Raw genomic sequence first — 22286 nt, forward strand, 5'->3', positions numbered from 1 at the left:
GGTGTAGGCAATTGTCAATTAATGGCATGGCTGCCATGCCCAGGTATAAAAGCTGTGCTTTACCCTTTGTTTTGGGGGATCCCTTCACAATTGTACAGGCTAGTGTGCCTTGGGAGGACAGGGGCAGTGGCTGTGGTGTAATCCAAATTTTACTGTGACCCAAATTGTAACCATCTATGGCAAGGTGTGCCCCTCTTCGCTGGTAGCTGTTCTCCTCCCTTGGCACGCCTTCCTCGATATTGGTTTGGTATGTATTTATTGTGTGTTGGCCAGATAATCGGAACGTCAATATATTATGAGACTTAAACGTGATTTTTGAATACTCGGACAATGATTATTGCAATAACAAAACTCAGTAAAAAAAAGAAATGTCCTCTCACTGTCAACTGCGTTTATTTTCAGCAAACTTAACATGTGTAAATATTTGTATGAACATAACAAAATTCAACAAATGAGTGATAAACTGAACAAGTTCTACAGACATGTGACTAACCCTGGGCATCTTTCTTTTGGTGTTTTTCAGAGTCAGTAGAAAGGCCTCTTTAGTGTCCTAAGTTGTCATAACTGTGACCTTAATTGCCTACCGTCTGTAAGCTGTTTGTGTCTTAACGACCTTTCCACAGGTGCATGTTCATTAATTGTTTATGGTTCATTGAACAAGCATGGGAAACAGTGTTTAAACCCTTTACAATGAAGATCTGTGAAGTTATTTGGATTTTAAGGAATTATCTTTGAAAGACAGGGTCCTGGAAAAGGGAGGTTTCTTTTCTTGCTGAGTTTATGATTTGTTTGTCAGCAGACACTGTGCCGAGCGCTAGGCGCTGAAGATATTGTCCAAATCTAACATCTTGATCACACTTAAAGCGTCATTGGGCAAAATGTTACGCAGCATCATCTGGATATATGTGCAACAAAAGTTAAACATTCACATTCTGCTACCATTTCTGTCAAGCCGTCTACGCATACAGTTTGACTCATGAACATATTTCTGGTGTACCAAAATGCAATGACGCTGTCGATGTGATCGAGGCCTAAGCTTTTTACTAGTCCTATTGTGAAATAAAATCTAGTTTTGCTCCACTCCCTGATGCAAAGAACCGGTGTTTTATGCAACAATTTCAAAGACTTTCCTGAGTTACAGTTCATATAAGGGGGAAAAAGTCAATCGAAATAAATTCATTAAGCCCTAATCTATGGATATCACATGACTGGGATATGCATCTGTTTGTCACAGAAACCTTTAAAAAAAAAAGGTAGGGGCATGGATCGGAGAACCAGTCAGGATCTGCGACACATCTCCTTTGCATAGAGTGGATCAGGCTGTTGATTGTGATCTGTGGAATGTTGTCCCACTCCTCTTCAATGGCTGTGCGAAGTTGCTTAAAAATGGCCGGGAACTGGAACAGGCTGTCGTACACATCTATCCAGAACATCCTAAACATGCTCAATTGCTGAAATGGTGAGTAAGCAAGCCATGGAAGAACTGGGACATTTTCAGCTTCCAGGAATCGTGTACAGATCCTTGTGACATGGGGCCGTGTATTTATCATGCTGAAACATGAGGTGATGGCGGCAGATGAATGGCATGACAATGGACCTCAGGATCTCATTACTGTATCTCTGTGCATGCAAATTGCCATCGATAAAATGCAATTGTGTTTGCTGTCCGTAGCTTATGCCTGCCCATACCATAGCCCCACTGCCACCATGGGGCACTCTGTTCACAAGGTTGATATCAGCAAACCAATCGGCCACACGACGCCATACACGTGGTCTTAGGTTGTGAGGCCAGTTGGACGTACTGCTAAATTCTCTAAAAGGATGTTGGAGGCGGCTTAAGGTAGAGAAATTAACATTCAATTCACTAGCAACGGCTCTGATGGACATTCCTGCAGTCAGCATGCCAGTTGCACGCTCCCTCAAAACATCTTCGGTATTGTGTTGTGTGACAAAACTGCATATTCTAGAGTGGCCTTTGTTTAATGATCATGCTGTTTAATCATATCAAGCTTCTTGATACGTCACACCTGTCAGGTGGATGGATTATCTTGGCAAAGAAGAAATCCTCACTAACAGGGATGTAAACAAATTTGGGCACAACATTTGTGCGTATGGAACATTTCTGGGATCTTTTAACATGGGTCCAATACTTTACATGTGCGTTTATATTTTTGTTCAGTATAATTTCGTCCTGAGAACTTCCCCTTGCATATAAAAAAGGTGTCGTATTGGCTACAGGAAATGTTATTTATGTGTAAATTCTATACTGTACCTCGTGCTGTTTTTCTTGGTGTCCACTTCGTTTGGCTTGTGTGTGAGAGTGGGACAGGTTGCTATATAGACTGGAGAAAGGTCTGGTTCCGGTGGTGATTGGACAATAGCAGCGACTTCTTGTTTGTTATCATCATGGGCTTCATGTGGTCTTGAATCAGCAAAAAGGTTTGGTTGGTGGCAGGTTTAGGATCAATTCCAATTTAATTTGAAATTTCAATTAAATTCTTGAATTCACTCATGAAGTGGAGAATTTGTTAAATTCAATTTGAATTTGAACAATCTTCATGTCATGGAATTAGAATTGTAAAACATTTAATCTTTGGAATTGAATTGGAATTTAGTATTTCTACATATCCCAGGTAGTGGAATTAATGCATCAAACATTGACTATAGTATTTGTTTTAAATAATTTGAATTTGTATTTCTATATTTAATTTCCAGTATAGCTAGGCTGTCTGAACAGTGACTTGATCAGCCTGAAAGCCTGACGGAATTACATTTGAATTTGTGGAATTGTTGGGGATAATATTGAATTGGGAATTGAATTCTTGGATTTGACCTAACATTGGAATTGAATGGAATTGAATTCTCTGAATTCAAAGACTGATTTGGAATTTGAATTAAATTAAATGAAAATTACAGCGAGAAAATTGAAGTCAATTCTAATTTCCTTTAACCCTTGCATGTAGATACTGTATATGCCTATGTAGCACATGGGGATGTGTGAAATGTACTCCTCGGCCTGAAGTGTCCCGCTTGCGTCTCCTCATTGCTAGCTTTTGAGGTGGCGCGATCGGGCTAATATGCTTGAGGGAGGACGTTCATGTGTGTTTGTGAGGCAGAGGTTCCGAGTTTGCGCCAGGTATGGGCCGAATCGGGAGGAAGTGGTACTCGCTAAGCAAGCAGCGTGAAGTCCTTTACACCTACATTACCTGCCATCCAGTAAGGGAACATCCATCTCGTCTGTCTTGACCATGACTGAAGGGTTGGACTCTGTGATGGAGTCCATTGATGGAGATGGGGTTGAGAGTGACTTCTTGCCTATCCCAAGATCTAATGAGAATGACTTCTGCAGCCCTCTTTCCCGTTTTCTCTTTTCCTGAGGCAAAAGAAAAGGCAGATAGTTGGTGTGGGTGGGTGCGTGCATGTCTTTGGAGAGGAAGGACTTGAACTGCACAGACCTGGGCTTGTTTGGTGACCACTGCTATGCTGACCCTTCGGCGACTTGCGCCAATGTGCAACTAGAAGAACGAGAGGAAGGAAGAGAGACAGGAAAGGGATTGGAGGTTAAAACAAGACAAAAACAATTATGACACGATGTTATACATAGTGAATATCCTCTGCATGAAGACAGGGAAGTTCTCCTACCTGCTGAGAGGTTTTATTGTCCCTCTGCCTGAACTCTCCTTCATCTGCAGCGAGAGACCCACCAGTCAGATAACAGCATCTGTGCCTATTACATACCAAGCCATATTCAGGTAGACCTATGATGGTTCAGTGAACCATGCTTACGTGATAAGTAACCTCACCGACGACCTAGACCTGAAATCTAGGTCTAGGCTTTAGCTCAGCGGGCTAACACAGTCTTGTGGCGTGCGGGACATCCGAGTCTGAACCCAGACAGTTAGACTGGTGGTACTTACCTCTCGGGTCGCTGTAGTTCCTACGGAGGGTTTTCCTGTTGAGTTTCTTGGTCTCGTCCAGCTCCGTGATGTCTCTCTCATAACGCCTCTTCAGGTTGTCAACGTGGCTCACCATCAGCTCCACCGCCCGACTCACACGAGCCTCCTACCATACAGAGTACAGCTACATTGAGTATGCATACGGTATGTGTAGGCAGAGTATATAAACATGTACTGAACCACAAAGAATAGCAGCTCCATTCTACCCAAGTCTCAAAGTATCCGTGACGAGTGTGATGATTGTGTCCTTCCCCATTGATTCAGTCATTGGGGTGTAATGTGTAGCTGATCCAATCAAAGTCTTGAGCTAGATAGACTGTACAGTAACGTCTGCGCGAGAGAGACTACCTGATGTACAGCTCCCAACACTTCTGCTGTGTTGGAGATTCTCTCCACTGTTCCTCCCAGTATATCCAGACACAGCTCTAGTCTCTGGAGGATCGTACTGCGTGTACTGTCCAGACACAGATCCTTTAGAGTCTGACAACACAGTGAGACGGGTCAAAACTCTGTTACAAAAACCCTCATATACAATACACACATCGTATGCTGTAGGCCTTATATTCCCCCCCCCAAAAAAAACAAAGTTGGTCTCAATGTCAGGGACACAGTGCTGCTGAAGCTTGTCATCATATTCATTAGAAAAAATAAGGTCATAAGGTCACTCATAGGTACTAACTCACACTTTCACTCTGGCTCAAACATCATTTATTACGATTAAGGGTCTCAGAGATTGGAACAGGCTAGAGGGGAAACGTCCAATACTTCTCTTCCTTCATTCACCCCATCAACCCTCCTCCTCCAATACCTCCAGTGTCTCCCGGCCTCTCATCAACTCCAGCTGGATGTTCTCCTCAGCCAGGTTCCTAGCATGCTCCTCTGCCTGCAGCCTCTGCTTCAGGGTGTACTGGTCACTACGAAAGGCCAGCGCAATCTGGGAGAATGCATTCTGGATAGAATAGAATGGAATAGAACAGAATGGAATAGAATAGAAGAGAATATAGTAGAATAGAATACAATAGAGTAGAATACAAAATAATATAATAAATTAGAATAGAATTGTATAGATCCTTAATGGGAAATGAAGGTGTTACAGGCTTACCATACAACATCATAAGGGGGGACAGGGGTTGGGGGAATCAGATTGTACACACAATACCCAAGGTGTATCCCTATGATTGCAATGCATCATAGCATCATGTTAATGAGGACTACTGATGGATTGCCTTACCTCCACTTGTTCCTCTGACATCTTAGCACTGTGATAGATAGAGGGAGGGAGGGACAGACAGATGAAGAGGGAGAGTGAGAGAGGGAGAGAGACACAGAGAAAGAAAGAGTAAGAAAGAGAAAGAGAGATGCCCAATGAACCAGCTCAAGACAACAAAGAACCAAACACATTACCAAACACATATCTGGGACAATGGCAGGACTTGAACACTTTAACAACAAGTCTGGATTAGGGACGAGACGATCTGTTCTTGATCATTACCAATATAGTGATGGTTATCGTCAGTCACACAGAGGATAAAACCTCACCTGTTGAAGCCTACGCGATCTATAATACACAGGTCATTCCATGGCGTAACCGGCTGCTGCTCTTCAATGGACTCTATGAATGAAAGACATCAACGTGTCAAATTATTCTTCCTAACTGGACTCTGTATGAAAGACACCAACATGCCAAGTTATTCTTCACGTCAGATCAGAGCCTTGTGGTTCACAGTGCTACTACATTAGGATGGTCCCCAATAGATCTGTTGATGCTCAAACTATCATTCATATCACGTCACTATTTTTACAAAAACACTGGTTCCCACGGTTTCCACTAAAACTATTCTTTGATAATTGCACACACGATATCCGCCCCAAAAACAACAATGAAATAATGACTCCGTTATTGCTAGAGAGGGCATACTAGGGTACTATACCTTCCTCACTGTCCTCACTGTCTAGCACGATTAGCATCTTGGTCGGCTGGTCACTTTGTTTAGGTGTCCCCTCATCAGGCTGGAAGAACAGAAACCCTGACTCACTCGGACATTATGAGCCCACTGTATTAGGTACAGTCTGAATCATTAGCAGAGGGTTTGTATAGCCAGAGGAGAGACGGTCTGACTCACCTGAGGGTGCAGAGTATGGATCGGCACCATAGCAGCAGAACGATGCTACTAGAGAATGGGGACCGAAGACAACCGCTCCCTGTCCCTTGGACCAAAGCCAGAGTAAGAAAGTAGAATAAAGGTAAAATAATCAAGAAGGCAAGAACAAGACCACAATAAGATCTGCATATCACTCTGAGAAAAAAAGAGATACCTTACCATCTGTCTTACTCCTTTGATCTCTTCACTCGCTCTGTCAGTCTCAGAGGACTGCGCTCAGGACGTCAGTAATCCTATTATGAGATCCTCAGTCAGGGAAGTAGACCAGGATAAGTACAGTACCTATTAGGTACTACCTAAACCAGCTCAGTGTGTGTGTGTGTGTGTGTGTGTGTGTGTGTGTGTGTGTGTGTGTGTGTGTGTGTGTGTGTGTGTGTGTGTGTGTGTGTGTGTGTGTGTGTGTGTGTGTGTGTGTGTGTGTGTGTGTGTGTGTGTGTGTGTGTGTGTGTGTGTGTGTGTGTGTGTGTGTGTGTGTTGTTACGTAACAACAAACAATCAGGGCTGTCTAGGCAGTAGTTAGAGCTGGAGGTTAAGTTGGAAGCAGTCAGCCCACCACCATCGTCTGTTGTCCGTTCATCTGGACGCCTAGACTGACTTCCTCCCACCTCCTTACTTCCACTAATCCTCTTGAAACAACTTGTGTTTTAGTCAAGTGAATGCATTTTTGTTATTGACACGGAGGAATTGTATGTGGCTTCTGCTGTATATTTACAGATCTACACTATCATAAGAGTTCACTCTGTCTCTAAAGGTGTTTGAGGGAAACGGTCTCAACTAGAACACAAACAAGACAGAACAGAAGATTGTAGGATCTTGGCAGGTCAATTCGTAGAAAAGAAAGGCAGTTTGAGAGGTAGCTGATGGGCCGACAATAACCAAAGGAGGTGGCAAGACAACACAAACAGATCTGGAACCAGGCTAGTTTGGTTCTCTCATAACGAGAGGTTTTTCTATAGTGATCTTGATATACAAGGTAGTTTGAGTCTCTAGTAGAGACCAGTGTTAATTTCGTAAACAAAAACAGTGACTAAAATATTTGTCAAACACCAATTTTTTTTGTGCCAATTGACGAGACTATAACGGACTAAATAATAGACCCAGAAAAAACTGTAACTAAACGGGATTAGACTAAATTATCTCTGCACAATTAATATTAGCAGCACAGATACGCAGTACTGTTCAGCAGTGGGTTGGATGTGACACACCCGGCACACACAGCTTAGATCAGCTGGTGAGCTGCAGGTGAGCAAGCAATGAGTGTGGGCATTGCAGCCTGGTCTCATAGACTAGACGTAACATAGTAAATATAAATCCAAGACACTGAAATTAGTATGATATGTTGTTGGGCAGACATGCTTCGCCCTGGCCCCACCTCCGATTATGCACATCACACTGGCAACTCTCTTGCTTACCCGTAGCTAACCAGTCACCACCAGCCTTCTAGTTAGTTACCCTTTGCCTGGTTAAGAAACACAAGTTGCTTTACAAAATTAAAAACAATAGCAGCATTGAGTTTAATGATAAAACAACAGTCAAGCTATGTTTTTCTCTACCTTGAGTATAGAAAAGTAGGCGGTCCTTGAATTTGTAGTCTCGCTCAACTCTTCCACTTTCCCCACTGCATTTTATATCCAGGTTCTGTAGCTAAACGGCTAGAGAGATTACCGTTCAAAAGATATGATCCATAATACAGGCGCTATGTTTTTTTCTTTCTATCATGCATTGGCAGGCCGAATTTTACATTCATAAAGCATATCGCGGACCGGACCGTTGACTGACATTGTTTAGTCTTGTTACCTCATTAGCTAGCTATAGCTAACAACCTGGGGAGCGTTCAGCAGGACGCAATGTCTTGGAACGTTCAGATAGAAATATGCTATGTAGAACAAACATGCCTCTCTGACATGTAGAGTAAGGACTAACGTTGGCTCCATTCATGGAATTTCTATATGCAACATTCGAGAATGTTTTGCAACGAACGTGGCCCTTTTAACATTACCGTTTGTCGGCACAGAAAGAAAGGAAAAGGGACACCAAAAAATGTATTTACTAAATTCCTCTTGCCACTACATTATATCCGACTGTGTAAATAACTTTATTTTGAGTTAATGTGGACCCAGTGACTGAGACATAAGCACTTGGACCAGGACTCGAGCACTGGGACTCGGACTTCTGCCGTAGGTACTTGTGACTCGACCATTGGTGACTCGGAGACGAGCGCAGGGGACTCAAGGTTTAGTGACTGACACCTCTCCCTCTCTCTTTGTGCAAAGGTGTCATACATGCAAAGTGTGTCTACTTTGAAGAATCTCAAATATAAAATTGATTTTGCTTGTTTAACACTTTTTCTGGTTACTACATGATTCCATATGTGTCATTTCATAGTTTTGATGTCTTCACTATTATTCTACAATGTAGAAACTAGTAAAAATAAAGAAAAACCCTGGAATGAGTAGGTGTGTCCAAACGTTTGACTGGTACTGTATGTCTATATACATACATAGTTTATTAGGTACACCACCTCAACTGGTTTTCTCCTACAGACAGTGAGTCACGTGGCCGTGGCTTGCTATATAAAGCAGGCAGACGGGCATCGAGGTATTCAGTTACTGTTCGATTGAACGTTAGAAATGTGCAAATCGAGTGACCTAAGAGACTTTGAGCGTGGTATGATCGTCGGTGCAGGTTCCAGTATCTCAGAAACGTCTGGCCTTCTGGGCTTTTCAAGGACGACAGTGTCTAGGGTTTACCGAGAATGGGGCGACAAACAAAAACAAAGTCAGCGGCAGTCCTGAGATCAAAAACAGCTCATTGATGATAGGTCAAAGGAAAATGGCAAGAATCATGCAAGCTAACAGGCGGGCCACAAACAGGCCAATAACTGTGCAGTACAACAGTGGTGTGCAGAATGACATCTCGGAACGCACAACTCGGCAGTCCTTGTCGCGGATGGGCTATTGCAGCAGACAAACACACCGGGTTCCACTCATATCAGCTAAAAACAAGAAGAAGCAGCTCCAGTGGGCACGTGATCACAAACATTGGACAATTGAGGACTGGAAAAACATTGCCTTGTCCCACGAATCCCAGTTCCTGTTGTGTCATGCTGGTAGCAGAGTCAGGATTTGGCCATGGCCCCATCCTGCTTGGTGTCAACGGTACAGGCTGGGTGGTGTAATGATGTGGGGAATGTTTTCCTGGCACACATTAGGTCCCTTGATACCAATTGAGCAATGTTTCCATGCCCCAAAGAATTCAGGTTGTTCTGAAAGCTAAGGGGGTCTGACCTGTTTCTAGATTGGTGTACCTAATAAAAAATTACAGAGAACCGAGGCAGGTAGGCCTGGAGTAGTGATTGCATAGCGACGTTACAGCTGTGACTAGACAGTGTGAGGCGGGTTCAGAGAGGGAAAAGACATGCCAGGGGAAACAGTATGGGAGAAGTAGTCTTACACAGGAGGGACAGCACCTCAAACATAGAGGACGTGTACTCCGAGGATGCGCAGACCAACTGGCAAGTGTCTTCACTGATATTTTCAACCTGTCCCCAACTGAGTCTGTAATACCAACATGTTTCAAGCAGACCACCATAGTCTCTGTGCCCAAGAACTAACGACCCGTAGCACTCACGTCTGTATCCATGAAGTGCTTTGAAAGGCTGGTCATGGATCACATCAACACCATTATCCTAAAAACCCTAGACCCACTCCAATTTGCATACCACCCCAACAGATCCACAGATGATGCAATCTCTATTGCACTCAACACTGCCCTTTCTCATCTGGACAAAAGGAACACCTATGTGAGAATGCAATTAATTGACTACAGCTCAGCGTTCAACACCATAGTTCCCTCAAAGCTCATCACTAAGCTAAGGACCCTGGGACTAAACACCTCCCTCTGCAACTGGATCCTGGACTTCCTGACGCACGCCCCCAGGTGGTAAAGGTAGGTAACAACACATCCGCCACGCTGATCCTCAACACAGGTGCCCCTCAGGGGTGCATGCTCAGTCCCCTCCTGTACTCCCTGTTCACCCATGACTGCAAAGCCAAGCACGACTCCAACACCATCACCAAGTTTGCCGATGATGCAACAGTGGTAGGCCTGATCACCGACAACGACGAGACAGCCTATAGGGAGGAGGTCAGACACCTGGCCGTGTGGTGCCAGGACAACAACCTCTCGCTCAACGTGATCAAGACAAAGGAGTTGATTGTGGACTACAGGAAAAGGAGGACCGATCATGCCCCCATTCTCATCGACGAGGCTGTAGTAGAGCAGGTTGAGAGCTTCAAGTTCCTTGGTGTCCACATCACCAACAAACTATCATGGTCCAAACACACTAAGACAGTCGTGAAGAGGGCACGGCAAAACCTATTCCCCCTCAGGAGACTGAATGATTTGGCATGGGTCCTCAGATCCTCAAAAGGTTCTACAACTGCACCATCGAGAGCATCCTGACTGGTTGCATCACTGCCTGGTATGGCAACTACTCGGCCTCCGACTGCAAGGCTCTTCAGAGGGTAGTGTGTACGGCCCAGTATATCACTGGGGCCAAGCTTCCTGCCATCCAGGACCTCTATAACAGGCGGTGTTAGAGGAAGGCCCTAAAAATTGTCAAAGACTCCAGCCACCCTAGTGATCAACAGATTCTACCCCCAAGCCAAAAGATTCCTGAACAGCTAACCAAAGGACTACCCAGACCCTTCTTTTACGCTGCTGCTACTCTCTATTATCTATGCATAGTCACTTTAACTCTACCTACATGTACATATTACCTCAATTACCTTGACTAACCGGTGCCCCCGCACATTGACTCTGTACCGGTACTCCGTGTACTCGCTATTGAGATTTTACTGCTGCTGTTTAATTATTTGTTACTTTTATTTTCTATTTTTTTCTTAAAACTGCATTGTTGGTTAAGGGCTTATAAGTAAGCATTTCACTGTAAGGTCTACACCTGTTGTATTCAGCGCATGTGACAAATAGAATTGGATTTGATTTGAGACATACAGTACATATTCACAGTACCCCCTTCTATGTTTTATCTTTTTTCTTACTGGTGTTTAGTCTGCCGTTGTTTTGACCTCTGGTTGTTTGTGTTTTATTATAAAGCAACTTTAGGTCCTTGAAAAACGTTATTTAAGTCCCATGTATTATCATTATTATATACAGAATTGGCATCAGCTAATGTGATTCGAGGTGCAGTCCAAAAACCAGAGTAACAAAACTCGAAATTACAGGTGCAACTCTTTCAGACACAATTACAAAGCTGTAGATTGTATTAGTTCAGAGTTTAAAACATTCCATTTTGCCAGCCATTGGCCTTCATCAGAAAAACGTCTTAAGTCTGACATGCAGCTATGAGGCGAACTCCGCTCAACACCCCATGTTGAATGAACTGTGAGGTGAGGAACATGACGTTTCACATTGGGAGGTTCTTGATGAGTGCGGCTGCTGTGCTGTGACTGAGATCAGGAGTGGGCGCCAGCAGACAGCTACACAGCTGAGGTAAGGCCTTAAAAAAAAAAGCATGGTTTATGAACTAAGAAAATTCTCTTAACGTCAGTTAATCCGTGATTTCTATTTCCTACGATAACAATATAACGCTGATGTGACTGAATATAGCCTACAACGGCGTAATGCCCTTTAATTCTCTCACCTTCACATGCTCAGGCAGGGCACCGCATGGACTCACTGCTACTGGTGGCTTCTGTGATGAGATTGTCGACTGTCTAACTATCTGGTCTTTCAAACCCTCTGTTCCTACTGCCGACCCCACACTACTGCTTCAGCTCCTTGCTCTCTACAGCAGGAAAGAGACTCATCTTCATCCTCTTACTCTGCTGTCCAGAGTCCTCAGGTTAAGATTTAGTAGAACAAACTCTGACATGTAATTTCTCCAGTGGTGTAAGGTACTTTTACTTAAGTAGTTTTGGGGGATATCTGTACGTTACTGTTAATATTGGACAACTTTTACTTCACTACATTCCAAAAGAAAACAATGTACTTTTTACTCCATACATTTTCCCTGACACCCAAAAGCACTGGTTACATTGAATGGTCCTGCTGACAGGAAAAAGCTCCAATTCATGCACTTATGACAACCCTTGTCATCCCTACTGCCTCTGATCTGGCTGACTCACTAAACACAAATGCTTGGTTTGTAAATTATGTCTGAGTGATGTTGTGGCCCTGACAGTCCATTTTTTTGATACACTTTACAATAGTGCCATCTGGTTTGCTTAAGAGGGAATTTGCAATTCTGTACTTTTAAATACATTTTAGCAATTACATTGACTTTTTATACATAAGTATATTTACAACCAAATACTTTTACTCAAGTAGTATTTTATTGGGTGACTTTCACATTAGTAATTTTCTGTTAAGGCATTACTTTTACTCAAGTATGACAATTGGGAACTTATTCTATCACCACATTTCTCCAACTTACCATCGTTTCGGCATATTTCCACCTGCCAAAGTGTCTCGAGACAAGTGTGGCTGCAGCGGTCCGGGTCTGACCGTCGCTGGAACACCCTCAGAGCCTGGAGGGCACTGGTAGCCCACCGTGAGGAGTGAACAGAGCAACAACCGAGAGCATCCCTCAAACCCTTGCTGGATCTACAGAACCATTTAACTGTATGTATTAGAAGTGATTCACTCTTTCACAATACTTTTTGAAAACATGCGAGTCATTCACACCAAGCTGTTTTGATGACAACCACTATAGGATTGTGGCTTTAGTATGAAAAGGTTCAAAAACAGTCAACCCAGTAACTAAGTTTGACATGAAGACAGCAATGGCTGTTTAGACAGGCAGCCCAACAGTAATGTTTTTACCAAGTCACATCTTTTCAAAATCAGATCAAGATCAAAATCAGGTCAAAACATCAAAATTGGGCAGCTTGTGTTAAACTTTATTAGCTTCAAGTCAAACTTGGTTACTGGGGTGTGTGTGTGTGTGTGTGTGTGTGTGTTCAACATTCATACTGAAGCCAAAACAGTATACAGTGGTGGTCATCTAACCCTGAAGCAGGTTAGACAGAATGAGCAAAACAATAAAAACAGGCAAACTGTGAAACTATGTTTAATTCTCTTTTCTGTGCGTGCAAATACAAACAGGTTAGAAGTAATAAAAAGACATTAGGGTCTTCAATCAGCATGTCAACAAGAGTGTCATGCCCTGTCAACAGTATAGTAAAGCATCTCAAGTACAGTGGAGACTGCTGAGGGGAGAATGGCTCATAATGGCTGGAATGGTATCAAAAACATGGTTTTCATATGTTTGATACCATTCTAATCCATTCCGGACATTATTAGCCGTCCTCTCCTCAGCAGCCACCACTCTCAAATACGTCATAGACGGGTGACAAATAGCAGGGCAGGGCAAGGTATTGCCCTGAGGCATGGCAAGGTTTGTAAGATGCTATAGGAGTATCGCCATGTCTTAGGGCAAGGCAAAGTATACCTCCAATTTAGACATAAAATATATAAACTACACATTCTTTAAAAAAAAAAAAAAAAATACTAACTTTCTAAATGGTGCAAATGGCAACAGTGACAGCATTGGCACAAGTAACACTTTTTTTTTTTTTAACAGGACCAACCAATGGAACAGAGGGCAATCCAAAGCAGAGCACCACATCAATTGACCAACTAATCAATTAACCCAGCCTCTACTTGCAATGAACCAACATCAACAGCAAGAGAACCAATCTTCCTGTCTAACAACCAGCCCTGGATCCAACCAAAAGTTGGTTAGGATTGTTCATCAAGTGTGGGAGGCTTAACAATCCTAGCCTTCGGTACAGTTCTTCAAGCAACAGGTCTGCAAGTGCTGGACCTATACCTCAAACAATTATTTTCCCCACCAGGTGAGCAGATATATGCAGCATATATAGGGACTTCAGTTCTGAGAGACAGTGAGTGAGTGAATGGAAGTCTTCTTTAATGGGGTTAGAATAGAGGCCCTAGTCAACCATTGCAAACCAAATCCTTGGAGCAGGGGTGGTGCTCAGAATAGGTCATAATCGTCATATTCACTCGGGTACAGGGGGAGCTCATCGTCATCCTCATCATCCAGCAAGTCATCCAGCAGAGTCATAGCAATGACATAGTCAAGAAGTTGTAGGCTGCCCAAGTCATCCAGACTCGTCGCATGGTGCTATTGGATAAGAGCAAAAAAAAAAAAAAAAATCTTCTGCAATTTAGAAACGCATTGAGTGGTCACAATATCAAATGTCTGTTCCCGTATATATTTATCCATGTTTAAAATGTGTGTGAAGCTAAAGTGATGGCAAATACTTACAGAATGTGCTGATCTGCGTCGGCGAGGTGGTCTGTAGCCATGAGGCAGGTCATGCCAATAGAGACACTCAGTCTTGAAGGGACAGCATCCATGACGCATGAAGAAACTACATCTTCTTTTACTGGAAAAACAGATGTGACCAGGACAACAGAAAACCTGAGTTTTGGCTAGGGGACAGGGACATTTCAATAACATCAATGGAGGAAAAGCAGGAATTCTTGATTAATCAGGAAGAATCACATTCCTTTAAAGCCATTATCCCAGAAAGAACACCATTTGACAATTCTAGACAGAATGACAAAAGCTAACCTGCATTTCTCTTTGAAGTTACGGATAAGGGTTTCCTTTGGTTGTCCCTCCACCCAGTACTTGTTAGGGACGTAAAACGCGGACTTCACTCTGCACTGTGGGCAGCTCCTTTGGCAAAAACAACAAATTAGCCCTTCCAGGCAAGTAAAAAAAAATAATAATTGAAAACCCCTAGTAAAACAAGACTTTATTTTGCCATAAACTACGCTGCCCTGCCATCTTACTTTATAACTTCTTCATGGAAGTTTTTGGTTTTCCTCCAGGTGACGATGCAGCTCAGGCAGAAAGGATGGCTGCAGTTGGGCAGGATGCCAAAGCGCCTCTCAGCACTGGTCTTCTCGTACACAGTCTCCATGCAGATGCCACAGGTCACATCTTTACTTTGGTTGAAGGATTCCGTATGCTCCTGGGCCGTGTGGAAGGCAGCAGTGGCAGAGGAGGCACCATGCTCTGCTGCTACCTCCAGCGAGGAAGGCTCCTGCTAACAACAAATGTAACAGGCTTCGTTGTGCTACTTAGCAGTATTGCTTCCACGCTCAACATCCTAACCAGTAGGTGAACTTGTGTGTTGGCGAGGCAGAGGGCACATGGTCGCTCTGCTTGACAATGTATTAACCAGCTGCACCACCGAAAATTATCAAATTCAGCAGCAGTGACCTTTCAAGCTGTGGCACAAGCATCTAGGACAATCTTGAATCCCTTAAAGAATAAATACTTCCATGTGCTATCAGGGTATATTCTACATCTTGAATTTGAGATTGCATTAAAAAAAAAAATCCTTGAGGTAGCAGAGAAAGTAACCTAATTTCCATAACAATGACAAACCTGCTGATTGACTAGAGGCCTCCATTCGCCTGCTTGAGCCGACAGTGTGCTGGATGGAACTGTAGTTTGGGCCGATGTCTCAGGACACTGTTGGACTGAAGGTTGGGGCTCTGTGACATTAGCATGTGATGACGTCGCTGCAAATAAAGGTACATTGTTACAACACACACAAACTCAGCAAAACAAGAAACATCCCTTTTTCAGGACCCTGTCTTTTAAAGATACGAAAAATCCAAATACTTCAGATCTTCATTGTAAAGGGTTTCTCATGCTTGTTCAATGAACCATAAACAATTAATGAACATGCACTTGTGGAATGGTCGTTAAGACACTAACAGCTTACAGACGGTAGGCATTTAAGGTCACAGTTATGAAAATGTAGGCCACTAAAGAAACCTTTCTACTGACTCTGAAAAACACCAAAAGAAAGATGCCCAGGGTTCCTGCTCATCTGCGTGAACGTGCCTTAGGCATGCTGCAAGGAGGCATGAGGACTGCAGATGTGGCCAGGGCAATAAATTGCAATGTTCGTACTGTGAGACGCCTAACACAGCGCTACAGGGAGACAGGACGGACAGCTGATTGTCCTCACAGTGGCAGATCACGTGTAACACCTGCACAGGTTCGGTACAGCCAAACATCACAACTGCGGGATAGGTAAAGGATGGCAACAACAACTGCCCGAGTTACACCAGAAACGCACAATCCCTCAATCAGTGCTCAGACTGTCCACAATAGGCTGAGAGGCTGGAATGAGGGCTTGTAGGCCTGTTGTGAGGCAGGTCCTCACCAGACATCACCGGCAACAACGTCGCCGGACCAGACAGGACTGGCAAAAGTGCTCTTCACTGACGAGTCGCGGTTTTGTCTCACCAGGGGTGATTGACGGATTTGCGTTTATCGTCTAAGGAATGAGCGTTACACCGAGGCCTGTACTCTGGAGCTGGATCGATTTGGAGGTGGAGGGTCCGTCATGGTCTGGGGCGGTGTGTCACAGCATCATTGGACTGAGCTTGTTGTCATTGCAGGCAATCTCAACGCTGTGCTTTACAGGGAAGACATCCTCCATGTGGTACCCTTCCTGCAGGCTCATCCTGACATGACCCTCCAGCATGACAGTGCCACCAGCCATACTGCTCGTTCTGTGCGTGATTTCCTGCAAGACAGGAATGTCAGTGTTCTGCCATGCCCAGCGAAGAGCCCAGGTCTCAATCCCATTGAGCACATCTGGTACCTGTTGGATCAGAGGGTGAGGGCTAGGGCCATTCCTCCCAGAAATGTCCGGGAACCTTGGTGGAAAAGTGGGGTAACATCTCACAGCAAGAACTGGCAAATCTGGTGCAGTCCATGAGGAGATGCACTACAGTACTTAATGCAGCTGGTGGCCACACCAGATACTGACTGACTTTGATCCCCACCCCCTTTGTTCAGGGAGACATTATTCAAGTTCTGTTAGTCACATGTCTGTGGCACTTGTTCAGTTTATGTCTCCGTTGTTGAATCTTGTTATGTTCATACAAAATATTTACACATGTTAAGTTTGAAAATAAAACGCAGTTGACGTTTCTTTTTGCCGAGTTTACATGCAGTCAAATTCCTCTGTACAGTACTACAATACACCATCCTAGTCCCAGATCTATTTGAGCGACCTTGCTAACCCCTATGGTCCTTGTAATGCCAAACATTTGAGTTTGCAAGACTGGACAAACAGATAAGGAAACAGGTCAACAGTTTACCCCGATGCCAGGTTAAAACATAGCTAGCGGGACCAATTGAGGTCATACTCTGTCGTTGCGGTGAAGTTTGCGATGAACCTTCGGCTACATCCTCTTCTGTGATATCAGTGTTCTGACGGCCAAAGTTGTGCTGGAGGTGTGCTACATAGGTCTGCATGGACTCTGAGCCCCGGCGTCCTTGGCTGTGGAAGCCCTGTGCCTGTAGTAGAGATGGCTCTGACCCTCTACGTTCTGGTAGTGCATGGCCAACCCACGGGGTGTGAACCACAGGTGCTGAACCCCTCCTACTCAACCCCGCACTGGCTGCCTCAGGATCAGTGATGTGGAGATATCTGTGGAATAGGCAAAACATAATTAAATGACTCAAAGTAGGTAGTGTAAAGGTTTATAAGGTAGTCGGATTAGTAAGTCAGGTCATTGTGAATGTAATGTCTCACCTGCAGCCATCTCCAAACCAGCATCCACCTTTCTGGAAGTACCTGCATATTTGGGACGTCGGTGGCAACACTGACGGCAACTCGTGTAGATAATGACAGCTCGAACCGAATCTGCATGAACCGTTCAAAAATTGCCTGTAAAACAGATGTCATGGAACAATCACATTCACTGTAGATTTGAGACTCGGCATACAAAAAAAATAAGAAATAACCTGTCAAGACTGCAAGGCTCATGCTCTTCTCGATGTGGGTGTGTAGTGACCGGGGTTCGAACCCTTTTTAACCGAACATGTTAGTTACGCGTTAGCAACTAGAGGCAATGAAGTCCATAGCAACGACATTTCAATAGTGTAGTTATAACGATTTCCAATTAACGTTAAATCAATAACTGCTCTTAACAGAGTCATTATGCTTTAGTAGCACAAGTTGACCAAAATGGCTTTTGTGCGCTACAACCGGATGTAAACATCATTGCCAACTGATCAAGACACGCCTGGTGCGCGTTAGGTTAGTCGAAGACTAAACAAAGTTTTTTTCAGAATAGATGGGCTGTGTTTGCGAATCCCGACCCAGTTCTCAAAACCAAACCATACCTGCAAATCCTTCTATTAATTAAAGGACGTTCATAGGAGTCATGGTACGGAAACCCATATTGTTCCATTATTGTTTGTCAAATAAAAGTCGTCTTTGTTTTTCAAGAACAGACTACAGCAAATGGCACACAAGCGGTTAATATACTACGTCACATACACTATGCCTCGTGCTCCACCACAACTTCACGTTTGTTCATGTTATTCAAATATAACAAGTCAGCAAACAATAGTCAAGGACCTGTGCAGCAGCCATCGACAAAAAAGTGCCCTGTGCGGCAGAACATTTTCAAAGGAAGATGAATTGCATTTAGTCACACAGTTATTTCAAACAAATCGCATTCAAGGCCATATGAAACAAGTTAATTTTGGGATGCATACCTACAAGTAACACCACTACGAAAATACGAAGTTCGACCTATATCTGACTCCATTTTCGGCCCTGCGTCTGGTTGATGTTATTGCCCACAAAAACTTCTCAACTAAATAGAAAGTGGGCGTTACTTTCCCCATCTATCCAATTAGGAAAGGAACCAATGGGATTGGGGTTAGCAATGGGATTCGATTAATCTGGCCCGGGTAGACGTGTTTTGCACCGGGAGAAGGAACCGGGCAGCATCCGGTCGTGAGCCAGGTGCCCCGTTCAAAGTCCACTGCGAAGTCAGCTCAAAACAAAAGTGACGTAATTCGTACGTGGAGTAATGAGTAGGATTCTGTTTTCACACGCAACATGGATAGCTTTTCAAAAGATGTATCTGCCTCCCCGATGAAAACTAGTTTGAAACTGCAAACATATTTTAAATGGAAAAGAGAGATATGGGTCTGGACGATGCACCATGCTGCCTTGTTGACATGACCAAGCAGCGCAGATCACTGAGAATGACGTTCCTTTCCTCGCTGCTTTTGCCAGTTCACGTCACGGGTAATAGACCGGCGCCCTGCAGCTCAGCATAATCGAATCCGCCCATTGAAAAGCCATGATCAAACATCACATCTGACCAATAGGAACACCACCCTAATTAAGCATAAATGTATCAATAACTGTAAATGTCTCATTACAATATTGTATATGTTCATTTACTGGAACGTACTAGTCTTTGATATTACCTTTGTAATAAAAAGCAGTATATCAAAAAAGATTATTAAATACAAAATTTGAGACAATCATGTACAAAATCTATTAAAGTGCTTAAACTTGTATCTGTTCATTATTTGGGTGAAGTGCAGTTACTCACAAAAATAACTGTTGCCTTCACAGAGTTTTTGACATTCTGATTTCTTGAAAAACAACTGTTTCAACTGGAGATAGAATATTCTATTGTTCCCAATTTATCTCATGTGCATCTCTAAGAAAATTTGGCCCCACAAAAGGACACTCCCCTATAGACTTATAAAACTTACAAGATATTCTTTTGGGGGAAATTTTGTGAATACATACTGCAATTGGAAAACATTTTAGTCTCACTTTATGTACAATGCACTTCCAGTATGCAGAGCCTTCATAGGTGTGACCAATTTCATGAGGTAGTTGAGTTCTACAACTTTATATAAAACACTTTTTATTTGCTATTTTGCATTTATTAAAGTCCCAAACCCAGAGAGTGCAAACCTAAAAACAATAATGAAATTGTAGATAAAATCCTTGAAAAAGTAGTTTGTTCAGTGTTGTACATTATAGTCCTGAATGGATGCAGAGTTCAAAGGTGTGATTTTGGTAGTCTTGATATTCATCTCTCATCATTCAAATGTATTATGCCAGACATTTCTTTAATCCACAAAGCAGCCACGTTGTCTGATCCTGAGTCATGGTAAGATAGGCAGACACCACTACATTACATGTACTAGTAACATGAGTAATACACTAAGGTTTAAGGACTGGTCCTTTGCTGGTTCTCCATTCATCTAGATTAGATACAGAATCACACCTCTCAAAGTAAAAGGCCAAACTCATCTAGAAAATATTATTTCAGTATTTTAGAAAACATGTTGGGGGTAGTCACATCTCACAGTGGTACCTGTCCATAACCGATGATCACTTAAAGATGACAGCCTCAAAAATTAACGTAAGACTTTGTGTCATTAGTTGTCATAATTATCTATACATTTATCATTTGTGTACCCAGGTATATTATAACATTACAACTCACCACTTAGGTACCTTAGATAAACCAAAGAGCACACATCTGTACAATCTAACAAAATTACCACCATTATTCTGGTGAACATTATTCATTAACTTTTGTTTATTCCCTAACTACAATTAAATTCCCTAAAACAATTGCGCTACTGCTAACAGTACCAGTAGTGTATGAAACGATTCTGAGAAGTATGAAAATGTTAACAAATATTCAGTTGAATACAGTATAACCAAGGAAGGGTAGAGGCTCAAGTTTATGTTGTGTTAGAGAAATAACTTGTTTTTCGAACTCTAACACTATCCATATTGATTAACACCCGTTTCCCGTTTTCCTTTTGACCTGCACCATCTCGTTTTCCTTTTGACCTGCACCATGTTGTTAAGCAACTTCTATATAGTCTCTTTAGAACTTCTAAAAGTGCTTTGAGAGACTAGTCAAGGACATCACATATCACCTCCAACTTACCTGACACCCTAGACCCACTCCAATTTGCTTACCGCCCCAATAGGTCCACAGACGACACAATCGCCATCACACTGCACACTGCCCTAACCCATCCGGACAAGAGGAATACCTATGTAAGAATGCTGTTCATCGATTACAGCTCAGCATTTAACACCATAGTACCCTCCAAACTCGCCATAAAGCTCGAGACCCTGGGTCTCGACCCCGCCCTGTGCAAGTGGGTCCTGGACTTCCTGACGGGCCGCCCCCAGGTGGTGAGGGTAGGTAACAACATCTCCATCCCGCTGATCCTCAACACTGGGGCCCCACAAGGGTGTGTTCTCAGCCCTCTCCTGTACTCCCGGTTCACCCACGACTGCGTGGCCATGCACGCCTCCAACTTAATCATCAAGTTTGCAGACGACACTACAGTGGTAGGCTTGATTACCAACAACGACGAGACGGCCTACAGGGAGTAGGTGAGGGCCCTCGGAGTGTGGTGTCAGGAAAATAACCTCACACTCAACGTCAACAACACAAAGGAGATGATCGTGGATTTCAGGAAGCAGCAGAGGGAGCGGCCCCCTATCTACATTGACGGGACAGTAGTGGAGGGTGGAACGTTTTAAGTTCCTCGGCGTACACATCATGGACAAACTGAAATGGTCCACCCACACAGACAGCGTGGTGAAGAAGGCGCAGCAGCGCCTCTTCAACCTCAGGAGGCTGAAGAAATTTGGTTTGTCACCAAAAACACTCACAAACTTTTACAGATGCACAATCGAGAGCATCCTGTCGGGCTGTATCACCACCTGGTACGGTAACTGCTCCGCCCATAACCGTAAGGCTCTCCAGAGGGTAGTGAGGTCTGCACAACGCATCACCGGGTGCAAACTACCTGCCCTGCAAGACACCTACACCACCCGATGTCACAGGAAGGCCAAAAAGATCATCAAGGACAACAACCACCCGAGCCACTGCCTGTTCACCCCGCTATCATCCAGAAGGCGAGGTCAGTACAGGTGCATCAAAGCAGGGACCAAGAGACAAAAAAACTGCTTCCATCTCAAGGCCATCAGACTGTTAAACAGCCATCACTAACATTGAGTGGCTGCTGCCAACATACTGACTCAACTCTAGCCACTTAATAATGCTTACATACCCTACATTACTCATCTCATATGTATATACTGTACTCTATACCATCTACTGCATCTTGCCTATGCCGTTCGGCCATCACTCATTCATATATTTTTATGTACATATTCATATTCATTCCTTTACACTTGTGTGTATAAGGTGTTGTTGTGAAATTGTTAGGTTATATTACTTGTTAGATATTACTGCATGGTCGGAACTAGAAGCACAAGCATCT

The 22286-nt window shown here is 43.5% G+C and overlaps 2 protein-coding genes across 5 annotated transcripts; both read right to left on the reverse strand.

The window, feature by feature from the left end:
- Positions 1-3113: 3113 nt before the first annotated feature.
- On the reverse strand, positions 3114-6324 carry LOC115169026 (lymphoid-restricted membrane protein). The gene is made up of 11 exons (XM_029724641.1): positions 6278-6324; positions 6080-6164; positions 5888-5966; positions 5496-5568; positions 5188-5215; positions 4765-4905; positions 4305-4436; positions 3918-4062; positions 3643-3686; positions 3456-3515; positions 3114-3373 (listed from the first exon to the last, which is right to left on the reverse strand). The coding sequence occupies exons 2-11, from the start codon at positions 6107-6109 to the stop codon at positions 3203-3205; spliced, it is 903 nt and encodes a 300-aa protein (XP_029580501.1). The 5' UTR covers positions 6110-6164; positions 6278-6324; the 3' UTR covers positions 3114-3202.
- Positions 6325-13195: 6871 nt separating this feature from the next.
- mkrn4 (makorin, ring finger protein, 4) lies at positions 13196-18814 on the reverse strand. Of its 4 annotated transcripts, none has more exons than XM_029724638.1 (8): positions 18711-18814; positions 17740-17874; positions 17303-17634; positions 15567-15703; positions 14966-15222; positions 14742-14849; positions 14433-14553; positions 13196-14288 (listed from the first exon to the last, which is right to left on the reverse strand). In XM_029724638.1, exons 1-8 carry the CDS (start codon positions 18761-18763, stop codon positions 14139-14141), a joined length of 1293 nt encoding a protein of 430 aa, XP_029580498.1. In that variant the 5' UTR covers positions 18764-18814; the 3' UTR covers positions 13196-14138. The 4 variants fall into 4 exon arrangements, with proteins under 4 accessions (XP_029580498.1, XP_029580497.1, XP_029580496.1 ...); XM_029724637.1 differs by lacking the exon at positions 18711-18814 and adding an exon at positions 18333-18479 and having other exon boundaries at positions 14966-15219; XM_029724636.1 differs by lacking the exon at positions 18711-18814 and adding an exon at positions 18333-18479.
- Positions 18815-22286: the final 3472 nt, after the last annotated feature.

The sequence above is a fragment of the Salmo trutta genome, chromosome 30 (genome assembly GCF_901001165.1).
Source record: "Salmo trutta chromosome 30, fSalTru1.1, whole genome shotgun sequence".
Lineage (NCBI taxonomy): Eukaryota > Metazoa > Chordata > Actinopteri > Salmoniformes > Salmonidae > Salmo > Salmo trutta.